The sequence below is a fragment of the Daucus carota genome, chromosome 3 (assembly GCF_001625215.2).
Source record: "Daucus carota subsp. sativus chromosome 3, DH1 v3.0, whole genome shotgun sequence".
Classification (NCBI taxonomy): Eukaryota; Viridiplantae; Streptophyta; class Magnoliopsida; order Apiales; family Apiaceae; genus Daucus; species Daucus carota.
Genome location: NC_030383.2, coordinates 12,669,709 through 12,696,105, shown reverse-complemented (window position 1 = coordinate 12,696,105; position 26,397 = coordinate 12,669,709). Strand labels below are relative to the sequence as shown.

General features: G+C 33.5%; 3 protein-coding genes across 3 annotated transcripts; 2 read left to right on the top strand and 1 right to left on the bottom strand.

The window, feature by feature from the left end:
- The first annotated feature begins 423 nt into the window (after positions 1–423).
- LOC108211719 (floral homeotic protein DEFICIENS-like) lies at positions 424–3,984 on the top strand. Its single transcript, NM_001329166.1, is given in 7 exon segments — positions 424–611; positions 704–770; positions 2,260–2,321; positions 2,429–2,528; positions 3,332–3,373; positions 3,474–3,518; positions 3,602–3,984. Coding segments are annotated over 7 exon segments (672 nt in total). The 3' UTR covers positions 3,770–3,984.
- Positions 3,985–13,920: 9,936 nt separating this feature from the next.
- On the top strand, positions 13,921–15,504 carry LOC108214270 (B-box zinc finger protein 21-like). The gene is made up of 3 exons (XM_017386190.2): positions 13,921–14,268; positions 14,442–14,798; positions 15,021–15,504. Exons 1-3 carry the CDS (start codon positions 14,083–14,085, stop codon positions 15,306–15,308), a joined length of 831 nt encoding a protein of 276 aa, XP_017241679.1. The 5' UTR covers positions 13,921–14,082; the 3' UTR covers positions 15,309–15,504.
- A 1,046-nt stretch (positions 15,505–16,550) lies between these two features.
- Positions 16,551–26,039, bottom strand: LOC108214269 (DNA-directed RNA polymerases IV and V subunit 2). Its single transcript, XM_017386189.2, has 8 exons — positions 25,819–26,039; positions 24,572–25,003; positions 23,236–23,448; positions 21,258–22,150; positions 19,909–20,200; positions 18,720–19,658; positions 18,055–18,326; positions 16,551–17,357 (listed from the first exon to the last, which is right to left on the bottom strand). The coding sequence occupies exons 2-8, from the start codon at positions 24,998–25,000 to the stop codon at positions 16,856–16,858; spliced, it is 3,540 nt and encodes a 1,179-aa protein (XP_017241678.1). The 5' UTR covers positions 25,001–25,003; positions 25,819–26,039; the 3' UTR covers positions 16,551–16,855.
- Positions 26,040–26,397: the final 358 nt, after the last annotated feature.

Genomic DNA, 26,397 nt, shown 5'->3' with positions numbered 1-26,397 from the left:
AATCAATTGAGAATATGAACGGAAGATGCAGTGGTGGCCATAAGCCCATAATGTTAGTTCTGTGAATGGACTGAAAAATAAAAGGAGTAAAAAGTAGAAAAAAGAAAAAGAATGCAGTAGCTGAGGTAGCAGTGATGGTACCAGTGGTAACAACGGTGACATATAACTGATAATTCACTGATTTTTCTTTGCATTATAAACTCACATTACTATTTCTAACATGCTCTGCCAAAACTTTCCCACACTTCCCCAATCCATACTATTTTTATCAAACTCAAAGTACATATGTTAATGAAAGTCTCACTCGTCTCCATCATCTTTTCATTCTCTTTTCTCCATCATCAAATCTCAGTTTACAAGCAACCTCTCTCTCTCTCTCTCTCTCTCTCTCTCTGATCTCTCTCTGAAGAACAACAACAAACAATGCCAAGGGGGAAACTACAGATCAAGAAGATAGAGAACGCAACAAACAGGCAAGTGACGTACTCGAAACGAAGACACGGGTTGTTCAAGAAGGCTCATGAACTCAGTGTTCTGTGTGATGCTAAGGTTTCGATTATTATGGTTTCCTCCACTAAAAAGCTTCATGAATTCATCACCCCTAACCTCTCGTACGTGCTTGTCTATTTTTATATTTTTAGGATCTTCTTACATTGTGTATGGATGTACATATACATATGTGTGTGCTTGTGTTTGTGTTCAGGCAAAAACAGTTTTATGATCAGTACCAGAAGGCTAAACCTTGTGATCTCTGGAGTAACCACTACCAGGTACCACACTTCAATTACTCACTCCGTTCCAAAATAATTTTTTTGCACGTAATTCGAGGGGTAAGGAAAACGTATTTCTTCCAAATTTTCCTTTTTAATAAAAATATAGATGTTTAACTCTTTTTTATAAAATGAAAATTTGAAACTCAAATTACATCCAAAAATCAAAACAAATATTATCAGAGGAACGAAGGGAGTATAATTTAGGATTTAGTGTCTGAATTTTTTATATTTTATTATGTATTTTAATGTTATCATCATTTAAGAGATCTTGCAATTGATTATGTGTCAAGGAAATTCACTCCAAATTCAATTTTTTATGACAGAGGGTGGATTGTTTAAAACCCGCTTGAAATAAAGTTCAATTTGAGTGTCAAGTTAATTCTTCAGAAAAAAATTGATGTTGAAGTATTCAGAATTTGATCTCATGCTATAAATGTTTGAGAAAGGATTGATAAGTCCAGAGCCATGAAATTCACTCCAAATTCAATTTTTATGATGGAGGGTGGATTGTTTAAAATCCTTGAAATAAAGTGCAATTTGAGTGTTGAGTTTTTTTTTAAAAAAGAATTTTGAGTGTCAAGTTAATTCTTCAGAAAAAATGTTATAGTATTCAAAATTTGATCTCATGCTATAAATGTTTGAGAAAGGATTGATAAGTGCAGGGCCATGTTTAGTTGACAAGGACCATGCAAAACGGGTATAACTGTATAAATCTTGACCTTGATATATAATTAGAAGCCTTGAATCTCTAAATTAGACTGAAGAGACGAGTATTAAAAGATTGAATCGTGGCACAAATATATATATAACAACTACAAGGGGCGTTGGAGTAACCTTGGTACCCTGATTATTTGTTGAAATTTAACTGGGATTAATCCTAGCATTGACAATTTCAAATTTTACGAGGATATATATGATTTAAAAGGAGCTTTTCATTTGTTTATATTAAATATGGAGAAATTCCATGTTTCCCCTTCTGAAGAGTGAAGACTAAAGATGGATCTAGTCTGGTGGTTAAAACTATGTGATTAGGGCCATTAGGCAATACTGAAGATAGTATTCTTTTTATTTTTTTGTAATTTTTGTGTTGGAGACAGCTTGTTTTCATCATGCACTCTGCCAGAGGCGGATCTTAGAAGGGGTAAGAGGGGGCAACTGACCCCCTTAATTTTTTTGTTTGTTAATATTATACATATTTTTAGGTTGTAAAATTGAAATTGACCCCCCTTAATTTTTTTGTAACCCCTTTTAATTTTTTTTACAAAAAAATTGACCCCACTTAACTTCATAGTCAGATCCGCCACTGCACTCTGCATCACCTCTTTTGAGCTCTGACGTAATGGTACAATCTTAACAGTATTATTATGTATAATCTGTAACATGAATTATGGAAGTGACCAAGATTTTTAAGAAAAGATTAGTTGACGTCATGAGGTGTACCTGGATAACTGGATTGACTAATTTGCTTCTGATGGTCATTGTGCAGGCTATGCAGGAACAGCTGAGGAAGCTGAGAGAGGTGAATAGGAATCTTAGGAATGAGATTAGGTAATTTATTACTATTTACAGCATGAAATCTACCTTGAAAAATTTTGATCAACACTTAGCTAGTCAATTAATACTTGATAAATTGAGATATGGACATGCTTCTGTAGCCACAGGAAGGGCGAAAGTTTGAATGGTTTGTCGCATGAGGAATTATACATCCTGGAGCAGAAGATGCAAGAAGCAGTTGACATCACTCGTGCACAGAAGGTTGCTTTATATATCACCCCCTTTGTTGTAAATCTTGGTTTTCATTTTCTGGATGATATACATGTATACAAATATTTGTGAAGTTGCATTTTTTTTCCAAACAAGGGAGGAAGGAGTAAGAATATGAACTCATGACCTTTTTTCTTTTTCTTTTTGCGTGTGTGTGTGTGGGGGGGGGGGGGGGTGCCGCTAATCTATAGGAGAATCGTGTATATCTGCTGAGCTTTATTTCCAGAGAACTTAAACTCTAGCTGATTAAAGAAATCCCCCAGTTTTTTTAGGCTTCATTATAACAAGCTGACGCACTATTTTTGAAACTTAATCTACTGTTATTTAATGCGACATATTTAAATGAACTGAGTGTTCTTCACACCTATCTGCCAATTATTTAGTGTATAACTGCTGAGCTTTTATTTCCAGAGAACTTGATCTCTAGCTGATTTAAAGAAATCCCTGAGTTTTTTTAGGCTTCATTATAACAAGCTGACGCGCCATTTTTAAAACTGAACCTGTTGTTATTTGATGCGACATGTTTGAATGAACTGAGTGTTCTTCACACCTATCTGCCAATCATGTAGTGTATCACTCTATGAATTATAGGAAAATTGGACATTATATAATCAGAAGTATAAGTATTGAATTACAGTTTTTTAAGTTCATGGTTCTACTTTAGTAGAATTTTATAATTTTATTTAAAGCTATTCAATTTGCAAAAATTATGGTAGTTTTTTTCAAATATATGAACCTCTGTCAAGACAGAAGTTCAGGACTCGTTTTAATGCCTTCTTTTCTCTGAATAATAGATGAAAACAATTACTAACCAGATTGAGAAGTCCAAGAAGAAGGTAATTCTTATTCAAAAGCTTACTCTCAAAATCTTCAACTGTTTGATTCTAGCACTCTTAATGAGTAATTTCTTGATTTGTTGATTTCTATTTTCTGCAGGTCAGGAATGGGGAACAAGTTCAAAGAACTCTCCTGCAAGATCTCGTAAGCTATATCCTGATATTGAAATGCTTAGGTGACTAGGTTTCCTGAAAAAGAGTGTTCCTGATAATAATTTTTCTGAGCAGGAGCTATTTAAAGAAGAGGATCCTCATTACGGTTTAGTTGACAATGGAGGGGATTATGAGACTGTTTTCGGATGTTCAAATGCATATCCTGGGCTTCTAGCTTTAAGATTGCAGTCTAATCACTACAATTTTCATGGCGGAGCAGGATCAGACCTCACCTTTGCTTAAATAGCTACTAGATTAACGAAGTTTGTGAAATGGAAACACGTTATAAATAATTGTAATCTAGTGTAAGGTAACAGAAGGCAGGACCTCTGGTGTTGTTTTCGTGGATTATCCTGCAGACTAAATGTTGGTCTGTCTATCCTCACTGTTTGTTAAATTTGAACCGCAGATGACTTGCATGTTGTTGTAATCTTTAACTGAAGGTTGTTTGATAGTGGGATTGTATGTTATTTATATACAGAATGCATGATTCACTTCTCAGGATTAACAGATATTAAGGAATGTAAATTTTGTATGTATGAAAATATGTGAATGACAGAGGACTGAGGATGACATGGGCCTTGATCCACAAAACCTGAAAACCATTTAACCATACATGACACTTCCATTTATAATCAAAGCTTGGAGATGAACTAACAAGGGGTTGAACTATCATGTCTTCACTGGTACTCATTTAAACCACTATCTCTATATAATCATTATGTATATCATTATGTTAAATTTTAAAAAGAATATCAAAGAAAAATTAACAAACAAATGATGTATTTGCTATAATCATTTTATATTTCTTTTTAATTTTCGATTTAATATAATGATATATAGTGATTTTAGTGACTAAAATAGTCACGGGATGAGATAGCTGGATAGATTTTTACTAGTACAGTAGCCCAGTAGCCCTCAAACTTGTGCAACACTTTAATTCCGATATATGTTTGATCAGCCCAACTAAATTGGAGGAGTGTTTTTAAAAGTCCAAGCCGAGGTCCAATCCTAAACCTAAGCCCAGTTGCTTGTCGTTTGTTGTTAAGTTTTTCATTTATTGATGATGTGGCAACATGGATGGATCCATCCTTGGTTTCAAATATAGAACCAAGGATGCATCTATGCATGGATGCATCCAAATATAGCACCCCTTTGGAGTTGAGTTTTTTTACTTTTGATGCTATAATATAGCAATAGAACCAAGTATAGCATTGCATTGGAGTTGCTCTTAGGGAACATCGATGGATAATTGGATATACGAGACTACGAGTAGTGTACTTGAGATCCGGATTTTCAGTAATAAACGAATACTGCTACCCCCTCCGTCCCCCTGAGTAGTATACATGCGGGGACGCGACACGGACTTTATCTAGAAAAAGAAAATCTCAAAAATAAGTTATGAAACTATATTTTATAAGAACATTGAAATGCGTGTCGAGCAGTTGAGAAGAAACGTATACAATTAAATAGGACAGAGGGAGGACTATATTACTAGCAGAAATTATATATGTTAGATCTTGTAAGTGGCAATGGTGGCCGGGAAAGTGGGAACTAAATCAAAGTGAAGATCTGACCCGATCTGCGCATGGATACGACTTACGAGGACGACATAGGAGTATGTAGCTTAACTCTCTGGCTGAAATTTTTCAATCGCTTAGAGCATCTCCAAGGGGCTCTCTAAATGAGCTCTTAACTTTAAATTTAAAGAGCAAAGCAAAAATTAGAGCTCCAATGGGCTCCTAAAAGCTCTTTAATAATTTAAGAGCTTATCATCTCTCCTCTCTTTTAAAGAGGATGTAAGAGCTCTTAACTTCTTTTTCATGAATATAATATTAATTTCCCTCCAACTTTACCTCCAACAATTCTCTCTTTTTACTTTTCTCTCTCATTTATATGAATAAAATATGAATAAGGAGCAAGTATAAAGATGAGCATTGGAGTTGAAATCTTTTTCAATGTCTTAACTCACTAGGAGCCAAATATTATATTATATTTTGAAGAGTGATTTAAGAGCACCATTGGAGATGCTCTTATAATAGGGAAATGATCTTATAAAGTAGTAGAGTACTCCTTGCCCGTCTCTCTGTTAAATACTCCCTCCGTCCCTTTTTACTTGTCCCTTTTGAAAAAATAACACATCTTAAGAAAATGTTAGGTGGATATCTTGTTTTCATACATATCCCTAATAAATGTAATGAATTAAATAGAGTTGTGTATATATATATATATGCTAGTCAAACATTAAAAGTTGTTACATTTTGAAAAAGCATACGAAAAGTTGCTTTGAAAAGAGAAGTGGACAAGTAATTTGGGACAATTTTTTTTTTCAAAAGAGACATGTAAAAGGGGACGGAGGGAGTATATATCTTCGGAAATGATAATTGAGTTGCTATCAGTTGAACATGCGAAATGGTAGTTCGATGATAATCTTTGGTTCAAAAAATTGATAATTGAGTTGCTATCAGTTGAACATGCGAAATGGTAGTTCGATGATAATCTTTGGTTCAAAAAATTGTTTAAACAGAGTGAAAAGCAGAAAATCTGGAAAAAGAATTTAAGAAAAACACAAAAGGAGTACTCCCTCCGTCCCACCCAATTGTTTATATTGGGTTTGGGCATGGAGGTTAAGAAATATGTATAAAGTAGTGAAAAAGAGGAAGAAAAGTGGGTGAAGTGGTGGGACCCATCGATTTTTAATATATAAAAGAGAGATAGTGGAGTAAAAGTAGTGTGAAAAGGAAGGAAAAGTGATAAAGTGGTGGGACCCATTAACTATTTTAGGAAAGTTTTGTAATGTAAAGAAATGGATGGGACGTCCAAAAGAGGTAACTGTAAAGAACCTGGTGGGACGGAGGGAGTAATAAATTGAAAGTAGCAGCAATAGTAACAGTGCATCAACGTGTGGGTGAAGTGGGAAACAGTTAATTGTCGGAAGGCCTGCCTACAATCGGTCCAATCATAATCTTCATCCAACGCACTACTCCCTTCCTCCGTCCCGATAGGTTCTATACATTTGATGTGGACACGAAGACCAAAAAAATGTGTAAAAAATGAGTAAGGTTAGATGAAAGGGATATTTTATGGTGTGCCCAAGGGCACACAATAGTCCCTAACTCCAATAAAAATAGTTCGTTTTGATTGGTGGATGAGTAATTAATGATAATGGCCCCCCTGCATTCACATCAACTCCATCCATCAGAATAGGCCATTTTTATAGAATTTAATGATTATTGTTATTGTGTACCCTTGGGCACAGTAGATGAAAAGTGGATAAAGTGGCAGGATCCATTTGTATTTAATTATAGATCTGTGATAGTGGAGTAAAGTAGCTGGTGTAATAATGTTTATATTATTATAAAATGAAGATAGTGGAAAAATGTAACTGGTGTAATAGTGTTTTACTTTATTAAAAATTGCTATTTTAGGAATGTATAGAAATGATGGGACATCCCAAAGAGGAAACTGTATAGAAATGACTGTGACGGAGGGAATATATTATTTATTTATATAGGTCTATTCTCTCTTCCTTTAAAAAAAGACTAGCTTATAACCCGTGCAAAGCACGGGCGGTTATAATATTTGCTATTTTATCGTATATATTTTAACTTAAATTATATTATTGTGAGAATATAATTATGATAGAATAATATGATTAAATAAATTTTTTATTTAACAGATGATAAATTCTTAATAATTAATTTCTTCAAATAATTAAAAATTAGGTCGAACATATATATTTTACTGAGAATGTTAAAATACGTTTTTTTTCATGTTATATTTTAAGAAGATCTATAAAATCAGATATAAATCAATCAGTCAATCTTTTAATATTTTGTTATTAATAATTAATAATATGGTACGTAATATAGTAAGTTAAAAAAACGCGTAAAACCAAATACCAACCCATCATACTAACCTAAATGTTTTGGTTTAATTGATAATAAAAAATATATTATAATATGTTATAAATTAAGGAGGTTCGTGGGTCAAATACTACCGGCTCACCAAACTCAACTGACCAACCGACTAAGTGAACTTTTCATGTTTCGGATTTAACAGTATAATAGTATATTATAGATTTATAATATTACTTTTAAAGTGAGTCCATTAGTATATTTAAAAATAATGTTAATGTATTTTGGTTGAAAAATATCACAGGTGATTTATTAAATTATATATAATAATATTATATTTTTTATATATGTAGCTCCTGTTAATTGTATAAGATCCGTTTTTTAGTTAGAAAATATAAAAAAGATAATGTGTTTTAGTTAAAAAGTTAATTACTATGTTTCTCGATGTTATTTTAAATGATGGAGTTTTTTTAGTTAGAAAATATAAAAAAGATAACATTATAATTAAAAAGAATAATTGGTACATAGATAGACCCGTATTTTGGCCCAAGTACGACCGACCAAACTTTTAATATTTCGGCTTTAATAGTATAAAATATAGATATATAATATCTTTTTTATATGAATGTTGCAAGTGTTATTTTTGGAAAATCGATTTTTTAGTTAGGATTCCGAAAAAGATAATGTGTTTTAGTTAAAAAGAATAGTTGCTATGTTGTCCAATATTATTTTTAGAGAATTGAATTTTTTTAGTTAGAACATATAAAAATGATAATAGATTTAGTTAAAAGATAATCGATTATATAAGTAGGCCCATAATTTGACCCAAGTACTGACCGACCAAACTTTTAATGTTTCGGCTTTAATAGTATAATAAACTAATATTATCGTGAGAATAAAATTATGATATATGTAGCCCGTGTTAATTGTAGAAGATTCTTTTTTTTGTTAGAATATATAAAGATGATAATGTGTTTTAGTTAAAAAGGTAATTACTACATTTTTCAACGTTATTTTAAATAATGGAGTTTTTTTAGTTAGAAAATATAAAAAAATAAAATATTTTAGTTAAAAGAACAATTGGTATATATAGATAGGCACATATTTTTGCCCAGGTACCGACTGACCAAACTTTCAATATTTCGGCTTTAATAGTATAGTATAGATATACATAAAATATAGTTTATGATTTAAATAGAAAATATACAACAAATGAATTTTAAAATTTTAAAATTATATTTTATAGATATCTAAATGTTAAGTAATATAAATAAATATAAATATTTGCTTGTGATGCTAATTCTTCGATTACAATGATTGACAGTATATCAATAATTATTGTGATGAAATCCTCATGACTTAATTAGGAGAATGCATATAATTATGATATAGACGTACAGCACATAAATAACTCGAATCCTGAAAATAAAAAGAATCTACATTAATACTCCCTCCGTCTCAATTTATAGGTTCAGTTTGGAAAAATAATTTGTCCCAAAATACTTGTCCCTCTCTTCTTTCAATACAAATTTATTAACATATTAATTGTGATTTTTTTGAAACTCAACATTATTCTCATTTCTCAATGCACTAAATTCATATATTTATTGTGATTTTTTTGAAACTCAACAATATTCTCACTTATCAATGCACTAATTAATGATACATGAGATAAGATTCCATCTAACCAACATTTTTCTTAATATGTGTGTTTATTCCAAAATGGACCTATAAATTGAGACGGAGAGAGTAAAACTTAACAAACAAATACCCGAATGTTACAAAAGTATATATATACACAAAGAGTAAATCACAAAATGTGACTAAATTTTACATTGATTTATAAAAATGTGATTGATTTTAAAAAATAACAAAACAGTGGTCAAAATTTGATTCTGTTTTTTAATTTGTTGACTACCCGTAAGGACGTTAGATTTCAGCAGTTAATTTAATTAAAAAAATCCTAAACTGAAGGGGTATTTTTGTCTCTTCCGATGCACAACCCTCTTTCTTCCAATTTTTTTTCATTTAATCACACGGCTGAGCCGCTGCCACACACTCCGACCATACCACTCAGTCGTTAGTCAGCCTCCTCAAACCTCTCTTTCTTCTCTCTCATCTACTCTCCCTCGTTGCGCGATCACCTACCCCAACTACAATCAGGACATGCAATTCGATCTCCCCTGCCCCTTCTTCTTCAACTCCAATTCGTATATTATCATTATATGTGAGAAAACTTTTACAAGTATTATTATCATTTTTTATTATAATCCTCAAAATGACTGATATTTTGGACGAGCCTGTTTTTGTCATGCACACGGGATATTAATCATGCAAATCTTTCATTTATAATTCTTAATCGTTTCCTTTAGAGGTATTACAATTATTTTTTCCAAATAAATATATTTTACGCAAATCCAAGATAATCAAATCCAATGTAAAGTATATGCAGTAGTTGGGTTAAAGATTCGTAATCTTCGAGTTCACACTGATGGTGATAAAGACAACAAATAGATCATGATTTAATAATGTTAATTTTGTGCTAAAGCAGAACTAAAATGGCTGCCCCCAATAAAGTTAAATTTGTCCTTTATGTGAAGATGGTTCTAGCTTCCCGTCAGGCCCCCACTTCTCTGGTTCTCTTTCCAAATTACTCCATTAGCTTACTTCAATAATTTAGTAATCTCCTATTATTGAGTTTTAACATTGATTACTACACTTGGTTACTTATTCCATTCGTTGCGTCTGAAATTAAAAAGCACAGCCCGAATTGAATTTGAGAAAAAAAAAAATATTTTCATTCATCATAAAGTCATTTTTTAAAAAATATTTGACCAATAAATAATAAAATATATTTAAAAAATATTCATACTTATTTTTAGGAATTACAAAAAATGTCATGTATTATAAATATACGTTTTTTTTTGACAGAATGTATTATAAATATACGTGAACAAGCATTGTTGGGAAAAAAGTTTTCAACAAAATTTGAGCTTAAAATAAGTGCTTATTGCTTAAAGTAAAAAAGTGACGTAGAAGTTAGAAGCAAGTTAAGACTTATAAATGATAAAAGTGTTTGGGAAATAAGTGGAAGCCGTGAGACAAAAGCTAGTAATCGTAGCTTTTTTTTAAGTATTTCTTGATTTCTTACACAAACAATACAAATAAGTGCTTCTAACTTATAATTCAGAAGCCGGGCTTATAAGCCCGTACCAAACACCCACATAATCAGATTCGAGTTAACCGGATATCGAGTTTGACTTTTTTTTTACTCTTTCATTCAGGTAGAAGTAGAACCAATGTAGTATCCTAAATTGTTAAACGGTCTTTTTAATGTGTGTCCAGGAACACATAATAAGCACAAATTTTGATGAAAATGGTTTGTTTTTATCGATGTAATTGATGTGCAATGCATATAAGGGGCCATCAATATTTATTATTTATCCATCAATCAAAATTTATCATTCTCATAAAAGTGTAATTATGATGTGCAATGGACACACCATAAAAATTTCCCATTATTAAAACGAGGATTCGTGTGTGCCCATAATATTGCACATGGTTGTAAGTTTGCACCGCAATACACAAGCACGGTGCAGTGGAGCCGCACCACTTGATGGCCAGGTGATATGCTTCACTTTCCTCGCTGTACGCATATGATTTAATACAAAGGCTCGTTACTTGGTGAATTAAACTATACAGTATCACTTTTCATTCCTTTCTGCCCAGCAAAGAAACATTTATATGCTAGGGTCGCCGTTGTTTGGATGAATTAATTTTTTTTTTGTATTATTTTATTTATCTAAAATATAAAATTTATAACTACATGAATATATATTTCGGTTATTATTTTTTATTTAATTCTACACAATTATAATACCATCTCTTATAAAATAGTCTAATTTCATAAATATGAATCATAAACATGATTGAAATATACTTTTGTAAAAACTAAAATTTATAAAATTCAAAAATAATATAAATGCCCGATAATTATAACATAATAGATATCTATCAAAATTGACAAATATAATAGCATCGCAGTGGACTCTTCGAACAAATTTTTTACTCTATGTTTAAAGATCAAATTAAGAATTAGTGCTCCAATAAATTTTTAAAATCTCTTTAAAAATTTAAGAGACTACCTGTTCTCATCTCTTTTAAAGAACATAACTCTTAATTTTTTATTTATAAATATACTATTAATTTTCGTCCAATCTTTATTCTCTTTTAGTTAATTGTTCTCTTTTATTTATATAAAATGTGAATAAAAACATAATTATAAAGAATAGCACCGGAATTCTCACGTTTCCAATATATTAACTAACTAGTAACAATATTTTATATTATTATTTAAAGAGTAATTTAGGACCACCATTAAAAATGTTCTAATACATCACTTGTATAAAATAATATTTTATTACTCACATGATATAACCGACATGTTCTAGAATCTAGAGAGCGACTCGGTATGGGAGCACATTGAGCATATATATTCAAGTATACAACTTGGTTGTTTTCAACGCGGATTGAGGAGTATGGTTGATATAAGTGTAAGAAGATATTTTCATCGCACGTCAGTATTATCAAAAATTTACCAAATGTTAGATCATATACAGGATAGTTCAATGTTTTTTTTTTTTTTGATCGAGGATAGTTCAGTGTTGTTAGATGGAAAAAGAATTCCATTCTATTTTATGAGTCATCTCATATTTTTTATGAGTCTTCTTTTAATATAAATTATATATATGTATGAGTTAAGTTTTATGGAGTACATAATATCCGTGTTGGAGAATTATTCATAATCTTGTAGTTTAATCATAAATAATATTTTTGATTGTCCAAATTTATATATAATTTATCATATTTATAAGTAGTCTTAAATATAATTATTAATCAATCACTGATATTTTCAACTTTTAGATTAAGATTATTGTTCTTTTTATGAGTTACATGGTACAACATAGTGTCATACAATTTATAAAGTTAATTGTTTTACATGTTGATTGATTATAATTTTTATGTTGTAGAACATAATTTGCAGGTTATCGGATGTTCACAAATATTGTAAAACAAAAAAAATTAAAATCTAAATGAGTAAATTATGTTTTATCCAATTTTATATTCCAATACTTCAATGTTTGTGTGTGCATGTGGATTTTTAGTCCGATTTCTTTTGTTTTTGTGATTCCGCTCTAGATCTGATATTTATTTATCTTTAGTTATTATTTCGGTTTGGTGTAGTCTCTTCTTGGTGAGAGTTACGTTGTTTCCCTCGTCGGTGAGAGTTTTGGTTTTTCTTCGTTGGTGAGAGTTTTGGTTTTTCTCTCCTTTGTTTGTGAGAGTATGATTATTGATTTAGTGATAAAAGCTACTAAGGGATTGCAATTATAGTCGATAGATCAAACATGATTAATTACAACCGGATGTGGAGGAGGAGAGGGTACTTGTAAATATCTCATCTTCAATCATTCAATCATGAAGAATAAATTAATTAGCGATTGTTTTTGTTTTATGTTTGTTCGACGCGATTGTTTTTTAATGCCGTATGACTTTTCATTATTTAATCGATTTTCCACTAAAAAAATATTGAATAAACTATAATTTAGTTGTTTTAATGTTATTTTTTTCCTGTAGTATTTGTAAACTTTCGACAACGTACAGATTATGTCCTACGATATAATTGTTGTAATCAAAATGTAATATAATTATTTTTTATAAATCGTATTAGATTATATTTTATATTATAACTCTTAAACAAAACAATAATCTTAGATAATTGTTAAATTCAAAAAATGTTAATGATTAATTGATAATTATATTTAAGACTACTTATAAATAATAAATTATATATGAATTTGAATAGTGAAAAATATTATTCATGATTAAATCAAAAAATTATGACTGGCATTCCAGTTTTTCAGCTTAAATACGAATTTCGTAGAATTCTAATATATATATATATATATATATATATATATATATATATATATATATATATGAAATCCTCATTTCATTTGAGTCTTGGAGTCCTTATTACTTTAAAATTGGATTAAATATAATCCAGTGATTTCGCAAATTATTTTATTTGTTCTATAATATTTTTAAACATCTGACGAGCTAAAAATTATGTTTTGCAACGTAATCAACATGCATAATAATTGTTTTTTAAAATTAATGTGTCCTGCGATTTATAAAATTAATCGTGGTGCATATTGATTACGTTGTGGGACATAATGTTTAAGTTGTTGGATGTTTAAAAATATTATAAAATAAAAAAATTAATTTCAAAATTATTAGATTATATTTTAATAATTTTAAAGAATGAGGACTTCAAGGGCTCAAATGAAAGGCTCCAAGGAACTTATATTAACGCTTGATCACACTCTCGTTAATTCGGCGTCTGGATAAATTAATATTTGATATATTAAATATTTAAAATCGATACATTTATATATCGAATGGAATTCGAATTGACATCCCTGGTAATGTCATGCGACTCATGTACAAGTCAGGAAATCCAATAGCTTGATTTCAAATGGCAATAAAAACAACACAGGCCTGAGGCCACCCCCACAGCCAAAACCCCTTGAAACTTTTGAGCACACTCTTTTCTTACATATCTCTTCCTTCTCGGCACACGTTGACAATCATCGTAACCATAATTCCAAAAAGCTAGGCAACAAGTCATAACAACAAATGAAGATCCAGTGTGATGTGTGTAATAAAGATGAAGCCTCCGTGTACTGTGTAGCCGACGAAGCCGCCCTCTGCGACGGCTGCGACCACCGCGTTCACCACGCCAACAAGCTCGCCCGCAAACACCAACGCTTCTCCCTCCTCCAACCCTGCCCTGATCAATATCCCATGTGTGACATCTGCCAGGTACATACAAAACATACATCATACTGTGTTGATTCAAATGCAAACTAATTGTTTGGGTCCGTGAGTTGGCGTAGTGGTTCAAGCTCTTGGTTTTTCCAAGAAAGGTCATGAGTTCGAATCACGGGTGTGCGTGTGTTACAATTGTTTGACTGGTTGGTGTCATGTTATTGTAGGAAAAGAAGGCATTTCTGTTTTGTCAACAAGACAGAGCTATTCTATGCAAGGATTGTGATGTTCCGATCCACAAAGTGAACGAGCACACCAAGAATCATGACAGGTTTCTACTCACTGGACTCAAGCTTTCACCAACTTGTGACATATATACAGCATCCCAACACCATGACCTTGTTCCAGAGTTTGTCAAGCCTCCAAAATTTAGCAAACCGGTTTCTGTTGACTCTCCATTGATTGTTGGTTGCGATGGATCAACGAGTAGCATATCGGAATACTTGATGGAAAATATTCCGGGCTGGCATGTTGAAGATCTTCTTGATTCCTCCAATTCAACCGTTTTTAATGGTTTCTCTAAGGTTTGCATATTTCTCGCCTGTTTGTGTAAACTTAAATCAATTGAATAAGGACTTATTTCTGGAAAAAAATTGCATGTATAGGATATTTAATATTGGTTTTGTTGCAGAAATAAGTATTTATTCTTAGAAAAAAGTACACTTTGACTTTTTAATGGTATGGTAATGATCTTGTTTATTTGTTGAAGATTAGTTGAAAGTTGGTTCTTGATTTTGATTGTGCAGATTAATGAGAACGAAATATTACCCTTTTGGGATGATGATCTAGAGGGAAATTTCAATACATTTCCCACGGAGAATATGGGATTTTGGGTTCCTCAAGCTCCTCCTGCAGTGCAACCATCTCTGGTATACCCTAAGCAAATCTGCTTCCAGCAGGAGCCAAAGGAAACAATTCTTACTAAAAATATCAAGACTATTCGAAAAAGGAGGAATTTTGATGGAGGCTTCACCGTTCCTGAGATGACTCCTCCCTCCATGGTCTCTAAGAGATCCAGAACTCTGTTGTCGTAATTACACTCAAGTCTATAGGAGGGTACTTGGCTAAGCATAGATAAGGCCTCTTTGTTGCAGTTTTCCCTTCCTTTTCTTGTATTAGTGTTCTGTTCAAATGTAATCTTATGGTTTTGTTAGTTTCAATCAGTTCATCTGTTTTGTAAATATATCTATCTATTGTGCAAGCCTATGAAATGTTTCTTTGTAGTTGGAACCGGTGTATATCATGCGAAGTTATGACTTATGACCCCAGGTCATTCTTTCCCGATCAAGTTACTTAAATGAAGTTAAGGGCTAATCTGTAATTCTTAGGAGCACGACTTAATTGGATCGTTTTTGAACAAATGGGAAGATGATAGAGATGGGATGATTGGATGGCTAATATATTTACAAAGACAAACAAGGAAGGAATGCAAAGTCAAAAAACGTGAACTCTAATTTTCATGAGTGGCACCAAGGAAAGAGACTATAGTTTATAAACAGTTCGAGAGCATCAACAGTTAAAAGTTGCAAAGCTAGCTGGGCCAATTTTTTTGTTTCTTTGAAAATGTCTGCCTGAGTGCACAGATCTATACATGAATCTATGCCTGAATTTGATTCAGAGTGATAAGTTTGCACCCAGGCTAAATGGATAAATCCAATGATATTCGGCTTCTTCTTTCTCCTTGTTGCTTATTCCACCCACTTGGAAATCGAATTCGTTTCCGGATCAAACATGAATTTATTCGTATTCCCAGGAATCCCTGATGCAAGCTTTCCAAATGTAGTTTTAGGGTGAATATAAAAGAAATAGCTGCTTATCCATGTGTATGTTGTGTGTGTGAGGACCTACACTCCTTATTTCAATTTTCAAGACATTAAGATCCAATGTTGCATTCCTTCAGTTTTATCAATTCCATACAATTTCAGCTAAAAGATGTGCAACACAATTGTTCAGTATCATCCATTTCTCTGATGCCTTTATCAAAAGACTACATTTGGGACTTGATGACGATGCTTGACCAAACCATATCATATTCACCAAATCAGATAGAGTAGACTGCTTCCCCTCTGTACAGTAGACATTGACATTTTCAAAACTTGAAAACCCATGACTTTAACATATCTTTCCCGTATGATACATATAGATTGTCAATTTCCAAATAATGGCAAGCTGTATTAATCAGTCTTTCTCTGTGAAACCCAGATATAAACCGAGTCACTGACTTCCTAATGTTCTACCCATATCAAGACTTCAACCTAGATTAAGTGGATATATCATACTAAAGACTTCTCCATTGAGAATTTTGATATTAATAATCTACTCCATCTCCAACAGTAGTTGCAAAATTATAAACAAAAGAAATTGTCACCACAAGAAGCATTAAGACGCTTCTTTGCTGTTAAGCTGAAAGTAACTCCACTTGCAATAATATCCATTAATGCATTCAAAATAAACTACACCAACCATTAGCATTGATACAAATGTGAAAGTCGCCACATTACATTTTTGGAGGGGATAGATGGGCAAGGATCCGAATCATGATCTTGTTAGAGGAACGAGGCCTTTAATGCCACAGGAAATCTCAACACAACTGAGTTTCGAACTTCAAAGATATGCCCATGCTGAAAAGCTCCTGGCAAAGTAGCTTTGCCCCATAAGGCACACTCACTTTCACAATGTCTTCAGTAGACTGACAGTATCGGCAATATGGCCCGCGAATCTTGCGTCCTCCCGTCACCGTCCTCTGGATCACGTTTGCAGGGTGTTTGCATCTACGACAGATGTGCATCTGTGAGCAGTCACTAAGTGTGAAGAGACGTTCATGCAAATTAGCCGAAGCCCCATGGGCTATCAGGCAATCACGCTCCATCTCCCCAAACTTTATTCCTCCAAAACGTTTTCTGTCGGCAACTGGTTGTCTAGTGAGAGGATGAACAGGCCCCGTGTTCCTAAACTTTACCTTGTCTTCAGCCATATGGATCAAGCGCTGGTAGCAAGTTGGGCCCATAAACACTAGGGAATGAACCATTTCACCAGTTCGACCATTGTATACTCTTTCATTTCCCCATCTAGAAAAGCCAGCCCTTCAATACATGTAAAGATGTGATGAAAACGGCCTCAATTTATTTGTTAGTTAACAAGCTAAAGCAAATCTGTTCTAATCTAAATTTTTCATCCATTGCATACCCAGTAAACGTCAATCACGAAAGGAACATAGAATACATACTTTCAGCTGAAGATTAGAGTTGTCACTTTCTTCATGGTTCATGTATCCTTTTCAACGATAAGAAACTTAATTTAAAGTTAAGTATTATCTACTGTCTCAGAGAAACAAAAATATGCGACACATGCAATAAGCGTGATCGAGGCTTAATATTCCTAAATTCCAGAATTCGGTCAAAGAACTTTAGCTTCACACATATCACTGTAACTCCACATTGTTTTAATATTCATTTTCACATACTCGGGGTAATGGTAAAGTTTAATGTGTTTAGCCAAATGTTTCTTATTTATTAAATAGATGAGCCTACAAGTTTTTCAGCCCCAACCCCCTAATAAAAAACCACTCCTTTTCTAGGAGAGAGTGAGACCTAATTCTACTTGTTTGAATCTTTAAGCACTTCCCTTTTCTTTGTTATGTGTGCTACCCTCTATACACTGGTTTCACCAGCCAGTTGAGTCCAACGAAAAAAATCCAAAGTAAACCAACAACACAATTATTTGTTAACATTGATAGTGTATTATTCTTGTGCCTCTATGCTTTGAGTATGAAATATTTACCTGTGAAGTTGACTTGTTATGGCATCAACAGATACAGTGGAGAAAGGGGTGGCATATCTTTCTTTACCCCCAAGGGCAATCCCTTTTCCCAGAGCAGCCTCCAGAAGTTGGCCAGGAGTTTGACGTGAAGGAAATGCATGTGGGTTTATGACGATATCAGGAACTATTCCTTGCGCCGTAAAAGGGAAGTTTTCCTGAGATTCCAGAAAACCTAAAACACCCTTTTGTCCATGCATGCTAGAGAACTTGTCTCCAAGACATGGTGATCGAACCTACAGTATATAGTATATATGTAAGCAATGGTAATGCAAACTGTGCCATTGTTTTTGTCCATGTGCAAGGAAAGCATTTCAAACAGGTGATCACCAAGGGTGCAGAGGAATAAAAATTAAAAGCCATAAGACTATAATTTTTAATCTCCGTCTCCTTTATATAATTTAATATACTAATATGCAAACATCTAGCTAAGCTTGAAGAATGCAAGCATGATAAATGAAGTTTGAACATCTTGGCAACTATAATCTAAAACAAAATACTTGAAACTACATAAAGACTTCATATAAAAAGATATCTGGAAAATTTTTAAGAAATATACATACAAACATAGTATAAATATGTATTGAACATTTTAAAAAGAGGAAATATTTAATGCACATAAAGTTCACCTGTCTCAGAGATACTACAGCAAAGTTTTTGCCTTCATCATTTGAAGAAAGTATTACTTTCTGAACCATGCCCTTTTCAGTATGCTTCAGTTTAACACTCTGATCAACCCCTGATTCAGCATGTTTTCCAATGACGATATCACCAGTCTGCAGGTTTGCACCAATAAATGGAAAACCATCCTCATCTAAGCTGTCAACCCGACCAATTTTACTTGGGATCTTCCCAAAGTTTATTGCATCCTCTATTTTCTGCTTCTTTAAAGTAGCTTCTTTGTTGTTAACATCAGCCTTATAACATCTAATGTGCTCTGATCTAAACATGCCTCGCTCGAGTGAAGAGCGATTCATAACCAAGGAATCTTCCTGGTTGTAACCAAGGTGAACATTCACAGCAACAATAGCACACTGCCCATTATAAAATTCAGGCTTGGGAAGCATCTTGCTGTTTTCTGCTTTTCCAAGACATTCTGAAAGCATCGTATTAAAAAGTGGTCTTTGAGGATAATATAACTGATTCGTATTTGTGTCTACTCTGATACTTGGGTTGGTGGTAGAAAAACCAATGGCCTGATGTGAGTGCTTTTGTGATTGGTAGAGGGCTCTTCTTGCATGGTCATGATTACAAAAGGGGGTCAGTCCGGCACTTAAACCCAAGAGAAATGACATGTCCAGTTCACAGTGTGTGTACTTTTTGGGTGTGTCTCCGCTAGTTTGCATCATAAGATATTTAATCCCCCATGCTGTGCAACAGTCTTCCTCCTCCTCAGTTCCTATCAGCTCAATAACTCCTGCGTCCAAAAGAGACTGAAAAGAGTAATCTCCCCCTTTCAATGATTTAATTTTTCTTAAATTACTGACAACTAAAAGAGGTCGTAAAATCCTTCCAGCATCACAAAATATGCGCACTTCTCTATTTTTCTCATCTCTTTTAATCTCCACCTACAAGAAATATCCAGAGCAATGATAATTACGATTGATATAAAAGATCTGGTCAGAGTATTAAATAGAAATTACGACAATTTGAAAACAAGACAATGTGATGCCCTCTAAATTAAAAGGAATCAAATATAAGCAAAGATTATAAATACAGAAAGATGATTTACAGAGTATCATCGGTCTATTCCCTATAGTATTGTAAATAAGTAAAGTCACACCATTCAAACCAGGAGACCAAGTTATAACAGAGAACCTGGTGAGGAAGTTCCTTTGAGCGTCTCATATTTCGTAAATCTGTAACAAACGATGCAGAATCTCTACATATTCCAACCAGTTCACCATCCAGGAATATATTGTCCTTGCCACGAAGAGAATATGAAGTATCGTCTACCAATTCATCCATGCCACAATCAAGCAATTTGTCAAGAATCGACTCATATACAGTTGTACTCACAAGCCCAGTGCTGGCAAGATTTTTTATGAGGCCACAATTTTCTCCATCGGGAGTCGAAAGGAAACACAACTTACCCCAGTGAGAAGGGTGCCTGCACAAGCAGCATTACCCACAATTTTAATAAGAGTCCATGTCTTTACACACAAAAATTTCTTCAGAATGTTAGTGATGTTAGTTTTAAGAAAGTTGAAACCAAAACCCGCATACAGTAAGATACCAAATCAAATGGCAGAGACATGCAACTTACAATGCACCTCAAATAGCAGTATTTCACACAGCAAAATAAATTCTGCCTCTGCTGTTACAAAATTTTCTGGTTATTGTTATCCAAGCGCATTTCAAGTAATTAGAGTAAAACCTGACCTGTTAACCACTCTTCATGGTCAACATCTAATGTGTGTGTGTGTGTGTATTATAATGTTGGTGATGTTAGTTTTAAGAAAATTGAAACCAAAACCCGCATACAGTAAGATACCAAATCAAATGGCAGAGACACATGCAACTTACAATGCACCTCAAATAGCAGTATTTCACACAGCAAAATAAATGAGATGAAAAACTATTTTCTGCCTCTTCTGTTACAAAATTTTATGGTTGGTGTTATCCGAGCGCATTTCAAGTTATTGGAGTCCATGTTACTCAGACTCTTCATGTTGCCTCGTAGTACCCGTGTCGGACGCTCGACACTCGGACATGGACACTTGGACTCGGACACTTATTTTAGGCCAAAAACATGTACATTTTTCAAAATATTACCGAGTCCGAAACATGGACACGTATCCAGGTCGGACACTTCTAGTCGAGTCCGAGTAACATAATTTGGAGTAAAACCTGAACTGTTGACCACTCTTCATGGTCAACATCTAATATGTATATATATTATATTTAGCTTGAAATTTGATAGAAAGTATCAAGAAAAGGAATTTCATGAAACTTCAAAATCAAAATATAGAAAAGAAAAGCTAATTATTTCTGCCCAACATCTTCTAAACTGTCTCATATCAATGTTTAGTACCAATCATTATGTTTAAGCAATATTGCAGTTTTAGTGTCATTAATATTGACATCTAGGGAAAATCAAAGTCACAAAGATATATAATAAATAAATTAGCATGTGCAACAAGAGTAGATAGATAGAAATTACTGACGGGTATCTTGCGTCACCAACTCTCCCTGTGTAATCAACATGCTGACGTGTTCTCCTCATTTCAGCTATCATTTGCAACGGATTTGTTCGACCAAGATTTGCCACTACACCAGAGGTCCTTTCCCCTCTGATGTACGGATGAGACCAAGCTCCTGTGGAAAATGCCCTTGAAAGCCCATTTGTAACAATTGATGAATCCAGATAGCGTTCAATGTACTCCACTTTATCCTTGTAAAGATCTCTCTGCATTGCCTTGACCATACGTTTTTCAGCATGTTTAAGATGAACTTTAAGCTCACGCTCAAGCAACTCACCAGCCAACTCTAACCTCTTGTTTCTGAAATCATCCCTATTATCAACTTTTCTACGGCCAGTATAAGCCTGCAAGAGGCACTTCGTCATGTAGGCAAGAACACGAGCCTTCTGCTTGAAGCCAGTGAGACTGGAGAAGAGATAATTCTTAATGCAATCTTCAAGAGATTCTGCAGGGGGGAATGGACAACTTTTAAGTTTCTTTTCTACATATTTAAGAGCCATTCCCCTTCTACGGAACTTCTCAGCACACTCCTCATCACACTCTTTGTCAGCATAGTGAATTGATGCAATCATTATATTTACAATCCTTCCATCTTCAAGATCACCATCAATCAAATCAACAACTTCTTTATCAGACAATACGCCAAGAGCAAAAAACAATATCCATATTGGTATCTCCATCCCCAAAAAATAGACAGCAAGAATTTTTTCGCCGCCTCCTATGTCTTCACTTTTAGGGTCTATAAGTTTTACATGGACTCTGTTCCTTTTATTAGCATGACGATATGAAGCAATCCAAGAAGGATTACTGGTCAACCAAAGCCTCTTCAAGCAGATCTGTTCTTGAGCGACGAAGGTCTGCAGTAATTCAGGATTTAGGAATTGTGCAATATCACAATTAAATTAATCAAAGATTTAGGATAAGAGTAAAAGGGAAAGCAATTACCTACTAACATACTATAATCTATATTACCATAACATTATCAATGACAAGATACTACATTCTTAAGAAGCGATAACACATATACGTTATGGGGTCCTGATAAGCCAAGGTTCTGATGTTAAATTTACTGTCAGGGAGCTTAATAATACCAAGATACCTTGTTTAACCATTCATTCTGAGGAAAATCAATATGTGTTAGATGAGATACTGTTCGAGAGTTCTTACCTTTCTTGGGCATTTGGGTTTCCCTTCTTATGGGCATTTGGGAGTGTTATTACTGTTTATTGAAATAAAAGGTGCAGGATTTGTTTAAAGTATACTTGTAGTTTCACCAACTTGATAGGACACATATGGCTTGGTAATTCTTTGTTTACCAGGTTTATCAGCTAAACACACATTGGGAACAAATTTTATAATGTTCAATTGTTAACCACCAAAGTATGCGAGACAATTACACTTGTACAAGCCTATGTCTTCCTGTATGTGCATTTAGAATTCTCAGCAGACTATGCATCAGCCTCAGGGGTTTAAAGGCTTATTTGTTTCTTTGAATAGAATCAGTCTTTGTGGGTGTTTATTTCCTGTTTAATAATGGCACCCCTTTTAGTACATTTTTACAATAAAAAGTGCTTGATACCTCCTTAAACGCTAATATGAACAACCACAGCATCTACTAAGTGTACTTGAAAAACAAACTTTGTTACAAAGAGGTAAAACTGCAGTGTATTTGTATGACAAGTTGTTTAGGAACAGATTGCAGGACAACTGTTTACATTGGCTAAACCCGGAGACCATAAATTCACTGCCTTCTAAATCATGAGCCAATAGTCTTTATTATGAAACTAATATTTGTATTACAACATAAAAATCCGTACCAAGAAGATTTTCTGCCGACAGCTATGGTGAAAACTTTTAGAAACCCAGTTTTAATCAGCACTTAAACAATGTCCCTATGTAAGAACAGTAGTATGTTGGAAATAAAAAGAAACAAACTCTTAACCTTCTCAGCTCCCTTGATTATGAAATAGCCTCCGTGATCAAAATCACAATCCCCTTGCTTAGCTTTTTTCATCCAGCATAAATCAGATTTAACCATCACTGGAAGCGTTCCTATAGGAATCTCCTCCCGGATCTCCTTACATACAGATTTGTCTACATACTGTTCTTTCCCAGTTTTGAACTTGTCACTCCTAACCATTCTCTGGGTATATACCTAAATGTTCACAAACACAATAAGTTATAAAAATTAATACAACCATGTTGAGGAGATTGTTTCAGTCTTCAAAAATAAATAAATGTTCTAAATGGTTAGCAATATATGACAATGCTCAAGTTGTCTGCCTTATCCAAGTGGTTCAGTTCATATCTTGTTTTTGGTGCAACATGCAGGAAATTACGTTGGGGCGGTGAAGAAAATCACATAATACAAAGTGTGAAAAGGCAAGTAATCAAACAAGCACATAACATTGCAAAACTTCAACAAAAAGGCATATAGTCCCTGGATACCAACATTTTATCCTGGCAGCCAAGTTTCATACAAAAACAAGATAATGGGGCCGTTTGGGCAAACTTAAAAGAAGTGATTTCTTACTTAAACTAAAGAAGTGGAGCAGAAGTGAGAAGTAAATAAGTGAATAAAGTGTTTGGAAAAGAAGCAGAAGTTGTGAGAGAGAAGCTAGGATTCTCAGCTTCTTAAAAGTGCTTCTGCTTCTTTACACAAACGGATCAAGAAAAGCAGAAGCCGGAAGCAGAAGCTGCTTCTAGTATACAAACAGGCCCAATAACAACTGTAATTATTATTTTAATAACAAACTAACACCATAGTTTAATATGCAGAATATTTGTATTGCTAATTAAACAAAGATTTTGAATTCAAATTAGCATAAGAAGTGCCTATGCAATCTGGCACTGCCAAACTGGTTTTCTATTTACAGAAGTTATACCATTTTTTCTGGAGCAAGTGACAAAAAAAGGAAAGGAATTTAAAACATTATCAAAATGCTAGCATTCTGTGCTTTAAAATGTCACATTCAAATTTTAGTTCTAACCATTAGAGAAGAGCCATGGTTGTGCAAGCCATTTGCAGTTTTGCACCCAAACAAAGACAACAACAATCTTTTGCCTTTAAGATCAAAGAAAGTGAACACTTTAATCCACATGTACCAACTCTTATAAAGTACTCAACATGCACTAAAGTCCAATTCACTTCAAAATATAAGCAATTACACGTATAGTCGTATACTGAATGTAAGATTAAACTTAGCATATATAACTATCAAGGTCACCTACTGAGGGAAGGGAAAATATAAATTAGTTACAACTCTTTCTAGGCTTACCTGGAGATGAACCTCAACTTTCATCTTGGATGAGTATGTCATATTCTGCAAGCGAGCATGTCTGGGATAGAAGTCCACAAATTCTATAGCGTTATCATTGTAGAACTTCTCACCAGTGAAAAACGTTGGTGGGGCCAGCTTGACCTTCCCAAACTTCACTGATGCATACCTCCAGTCACCATCCCCCCTTTTGGACGGATCATAACCAGGCTGAACTGTAATCTCCCCAATGGAATCAAAAACATTTTGGATACCATGTTTTATGAAATCATTATATGAGTTGAGCTGGTGACTAATCAACCCATGTTGTTCAAAAAACGATGTTGCAGCTTTTTTACAGACATTCTTCAAGAAAGGCTCTCCTAGATCCCCTAAATCGTCCTCAAAGAGATCATCTATGTCTATGTCCATGTAATTTGAACCGCCCATCACCTAGAAAATCACAAATATAGAACAAGTGTGTTGTAATTCCAATTTCCAACTTCATTATACTTATGCAGCATAATATTCATCCACAATACAACAATATACAACCAATTTTAAGCAAATCCCCTTGCTCCTAATAGAGCTCTACAACCACAACTTCTGAGTCAAACATTTTACCCTACCAAACCAAATCATGAGATCTGCCATAAAACATTAAAGCCCCAAATCCAAAACTCCAACAAATTCCATTTTTAAGCAATATACAATTATCACCTCCAAATCAAGAGAATAATCCTCACAAAATGTTGAAAATAACGTTATAAAGCACATTATCCAATAAAAAAACATAAATGCGTCTCAGATCTCATATGTAATGACAACCTACAGCCCCGAAACACACTGATTTTCAGTACTTTTGTCTACATTCTGCAGCGCTTTATAATACGGATACCCACAAGCCAAAATAGAGAGAAACTTAAACAAACAATACTATATGCAACATGCTTGTAGTTTGAGACACAGACACATACACACACATAACCCAACTTTTAAACAGAAAATTTCACCCACTGAGATCAAATCATTAATTCTGCTGTAACATCAATAACATGCAATACATAAAAACAAAAACCCTAATCATAAAAAACCTAAAAACACATAAAAAACAACCCCGTCACACAAAATCAGCTGATATACAAGCATATCATATACATAGATGTTACTTATCAAGAACCCAAAATTTACCGTGGGTAATTTAACAGACACAACTAATTTCTAGAAGAATGAACAGAAAAGAGGCTAGAATACAGATGTATACTTACATAAACAGCAGACTGCGAACTTCAATTAAGCAGATTCTAGGGTTTACAGGCGAATTTTGGGAGTAAATTGAAGAACAAAATGTGAGGGTTTTGTAAAAAGCCTTTACAGTTACTTCTCAGTTCTCTCTGATAACTCACTCACATGGATATATTGTGTGTCAAATTGCTGAATGGACCTGAGCGTGTGTTTGACTGCACCGGACTTTAATCCATTTTTATTTAAACCCAAAAGAAAGACCTCTGTATGTTTAATAAATGAGTAAGTTTAAAAATATATAACATTAATTAACTTAAGTTAGAAGTTAATGAGATATATTTTTTATTAATTTTTCATGGTTTTCAATAAAAATCAATTTCAATATTGAAATAAGTGATCTATTGATTTTATCTTTTATATTAGAATAAAAGATTTTTTTTTCTAAATACATATTTAAATTTGTATTTATAAAAAGAAAATTTTAAAATAAGTTACATAATTATATTTACAAGAGCATTACAGTGTGTGTGGCGAGCAGTTGAAATTGGAAAAGAATTCTAGAAAATTAAATGGAATGGAGGGAGTATATCCTTAGAAATCAG

What these genes read in the sequence shown, in the direction of transcription:
- LOC108214270 (XM_017386190.2), top strand. Translation starts at nt 14,083, where the DNA reads ATGAAGATCCAGTGTGATGTGTGTAATAAAGATGAAGCCTCCGTGTAC. An exon ending in CCATGTGTGACATCTGCCAG is followed by an intron (nt 14,269 to 14,441) that starts GTACATACAAAA and finishes ATGTTATTGTAG; the next exon opens with GAAAAGAAGGCATTTCTGTT. An exon ending in TTTTTAATGGTTTCTCTAAG is followed by an intron (nt 14,799 to 15,020) that starts GTTTGCATATTT and finishes TTGATTGTGCAG; the next exon opens with ATTAATGAGAACGAAATATT.
- LOC108214269 (XM_017386189.2), bottom strand. Translation starts at nt 25,000, where the DNA reads ATGGGCGGTTCAAATTACATGGACATAGACATAGATGATCTCTTTGAG. An exon ending in GTTGGTGACGCAAGATACCC is followed by an intron (nt 20,201 to 21,257) that starts GTCAGTAATTTC and finishes CTGCTTGTGCAG; the next exon opens with GCACCCTTCTCACTGGGGTA. An exon ending in CTGTAGTATCTCTGAGACAG is followed by an intron (nt 18,327 to 18,719) that starts GTGAACTTTATG and finishes TATATACTGTAG; the next exon opens with GTTCGATCACCATGTCTTGG.